At 44.0% G+C, this 3,615-nt stretch overlaps 1 protein-coding gene across 1 annotated transcript; it reads left to right on the forward strand.

Moving 5' to 3' along the window:
* Window positions 1-1,870, forward strand: LOC137072110 (zona pellucida sperm-binding protein 3-like). Its single transcript, XM_067440327.1, has 8 exons — window positions 1-585; window positions 654-772; window positions 859-962; window positions 1,023-1,200; window positions 1,273-1,390; window positions 1,458-1,537; window positions 1,610-1,698; window positions 1,770-1,870. Exons 1-8 carry the CDS (start codon window positions 16-18, stop codon window positions 1,847-1,849), a joined length of 1,338 nt encoding a protein of 445 aa, XP_067296428.1. The 5' UTR covers window positions 1-15; the 3' UTR covers window positions 1,850-1,870.
* Window positions 1,871-3,615: the final 1,745 nt, after the last annotated feature.

The raw sequence follows: 3,615 nt of genomic DNA on the forward strand, positions 1-3,615 counted from the left end.
GCAAGCTTGGCAATAATGGGGTTTTGGCAGGTTGGAGTGGTGTTGATTCTTGCTCTTGGATTTTCTGATGCACAATGGAGTGCAAGAGCAGCCCATAATCGCAGTCCAAGTATCTTTAGGCCTAGGGCATTAGCTCAAGCTTCTCAACAGGCTGATTCCAGGATGTCTGTGGTTTCCAGTAAACCTGTGTTTGTGACACAAACATTCCCTGCTCAGTTTCCTCTCCAGACACCAGTCAGGACTGACATCGGAAAGCAATCTCAAGATTTCATGGGTGTTCAATCAAAAGAGCTGTTGCAGGGTCCAGTAGCAAAACTGACGTGGCGCTTTCCAAGTCTACCAGAGGAACCGCAGCCACCCGCCGTTCCTTTTGAGTTGCCGCGTCCTGTCCCTGCCAACAGTGTAGCTGCTCAGTGTGGAGAGAATTCAGTATATGTGGAAGTGATGAAGGACTTCTTTGGGACTGGACACCCACTGTCGTCCTCTGCTTTTACACTGGGAGGCTGCACTGCAACTGGAGAGGATCCTTCTGCTCAAGTGCTCATCTTTGAGTCTGAACTGCATGGATGTAGCAGCACATCAATGGTAAGATTTTATTTTGGTGTTACTCACAGAGAATATCCATGATCGGTTCCATTAACCTTTCTTTTTAGGTGATTGGGGATGAGCTTGTCTATTCGTTCAACATTATCTACACCCCACAAGCAGTTAATGGTGTTCCTATTGTCAGGAGCCGTAGTGCAGTGGTTGGTATCGAGTGTCATTATCCAAGGTGAGGATTAAATGATTTGAGACCCACTGGATCTGCTGATCCCACTCTTTATGGACATGAGATGACCCCTTGTTTAACTCCTACAGAGCACATAATGTGAGCAGCGACGCCTTATTGCCCACTTGGATCCCATATGCCTCAACTAAGGTTGCAGAGGATGTCTTTGTCTTCTCCCTCAAGCTCATGACTGGTTGGTGTATTCCATACAGATTTTTGCTTGTGAACCTGTGCTAAGACCCTTTCTTTGCAGATGACTGGCTGTTTGAGCGACCTTCTAACCAGTACTTCCTGGGTGACGTGATAAATCTTGAAGCATCAGTGCGTTTGTACAGCCATGTTCCCATCCGTGTGTTTGTGGACAGCTGCGTGGCTACTGCTGTCCCTGATGTCGCTTCTGTCCCCAGATACTCCTTTATTGAGAATAATGGGTAAGAGGTGCTACCTCATGTATACTGGCTTCCAGAAGGGTTGCAGGTCTTCTAACTGGGTTCGGTTTACAGGTGCCTGGTTGATGCCAAGCTCACAGGGTCCACGTCTCACTTTATGCCTCGGACTCAAGGTGATAAGCTGCGGTTTCAATTAGAGGCATTCAGGTTCCAGCAAGCAGACCGTGGACTGGTATGTGTTAGTTGTGCAACTCTTTGTATGATCTGCTACCATGGTGTACTAATAACTGTCTTTGCAGGTGTACATCACATGTGTTTTGAAGGTGGCTGCAGCAACCCCAAGTTCTGAGCAAAAAGCTTGTTCATTCTCTGCTAATGGGTATGTTGCCTGCTAGATGGGTGTACAGGTAAACTGGTTGCCATCAACTTACCTGAGGGTGTTTCTTGTCAGTTGGGTGTCCGCAGATGACTCTGACCAGGTGTGCGGCTGCTGTGACTCCACTTGTAGCGTCAGAAGTGGAAATGATCGGCTTCTTACGGGTATGGACTAACTCTGATAACTTATTTTTGTCATTCATGGCTTTAGTTCTCACTAATCATTTGTTCCTCAGATCTACGATGGGAAAAGGCATCTGTTGGCCCCATCAATGTTAAGGACTATGCCCAAAAAATAATTGGAAGTGCCTTGTGATTTAATAAAATATTATCTTAATGTTTGTCTGTCTTTACTGGCTAAACGCATCTCTTCAGGTTAGTTGATCTGACTGTTCAAATATGCATCACAATGCCTTTTTTTTTTTGTAACTACTGGGGCCTGTACCATGCTGGTAGTTTAACAAACTCAGGGTTACTTGACTAGTTGAATTAACAATCAAACTATTGTATTAAGGCTGTTGCTCCTATGATGCTGCTCATCAGCTTTCTCTGTCAACTCAGCCTTTGTTTCTGAGTTTAGCTGTGACATCAGTAGTGAACAACCAATCACACGCTGTAGAACTGAGATTCCATTCTCGTGATATGAGCAGTGAGAATAATTTTTCTCTTCTGTAGAATATTACATGATCGAACTAAAAATGATGTAGTTTGCATGCCAGGCCAGTGTGTGGTGCTGTAATTCTACCACAGAAGTACACTAAAAACTAAGAAGAGCTGTGGCTAGAAGGGGTATAGAGGGACTGCACGTGACCTCATCGTCAGCTGGAGTGACTGTGATTACGCCCCGCTGAGTGGCAGAAAGACTGAGAGGCAGCATTGGTTTACAGCGTGAATGCAGCAAAAACTCTCAAAACCAGGCTCGGTGCCAGAAGGGGGGTAGGGGGAGGCTTGTCCACGGACCGCATAGTCATCGCTGTTCTGAGCTTGAGACGGACTTGATAATAGTGTGTAATTTTCTCACTCAAACCTGCTTCTGCTTTTAGAGTGAAACGCTGCACATAACTGCTTGTCTAAGATATGTAATCCTCTGTAATAATTCGTAATAATTGCATATTATCAGCGAAAAGGAGCTAACAAAAGATCCAGTGTGTCTCTGTATTTGCCCTCGTCAAATGATTACTTTCCAACGTGTTTTCGCCTCGGTGAGTAATGTAGCCAATCACAGACATGTTTGTGGACTTCTACAACGGAATTGGCCAATCACAGGTGTTGAATTTGGAATCACTCACCGCTCGAGTGTTTGTCCAGGTGCTGAGTTCAGTTAAACACGCGAAGCAATCCTCTGTAAGTGCAGATATTCTGAAAATAAGAGATTCATTGTATACCAACGTCACTGCGGAACTTTATGAGATTGCGTTTATTGAATGAGTGACAGCTTTAAGTGAATATAAAGTTTATTACCACCACTACACGATTCAAAACACTGACCCATCCACATATACATGCGGGATTCACTTGAAAAATGTGATGAATGAGTTATAAACATTCTTGTCGAAATGAGGCTCCTAAAAATGTCAGGAAAACATGATTCCTGGCTGCATATCATTATCCGGGAAAGTGACGTCGATGCATTCCCTCTATAGCAGTGGTCGGAGGTGAGGCAAAATCTCACAATAAAATAAATGCATTTGCTACTTAACAGATGTGTTTTATTAAAGGTGCCCTAGAATGATTTGAAACATGTTAAATTGCTCTCTGATATCTACATAGAGGGTATGTGGCTTATTTAAGGGCAAAAATTGTCCAGATACCGTTTTACAGGTCCATTTACAACCCTATAAACTGTCCCTAGGATGTAATGCTCTGTTTTTGCCTTATTTGGAAGAGTCATGAATATTAATTCAGCACTGCTCTGATTGGCTTATTTCAGCAGCTCACAGCAGTTCAGTGAAGTGGCTCGTGAGTCCTGACCATCCTGACAGAACACAGACTAAATGACACACTTTAAGCAAAACATGTCAAATGGAGACAGATATTGCAGCTTACTTGTTTATTAGCGTTTGTGCGGTTGCCAGGTTTCAG

The sequence above is a fragment of the Pseudorasbora parva genome, chromosome 3 (genome assembly GCF_024679245.1).
Source record: "Pseudorasbora parva isolate DD20220531a chromosome 3, ASM2467924v1, whole genome shotgun sequence".
In the NCBI taxonomy this organism is placed as follows: domain Eukaryota; kingdom Metazoa; phylum Chordata; class Actinopteri; order Cypriniformes; family Gobionidae; genus Pseudorasbora; species Pseudorasbora parva.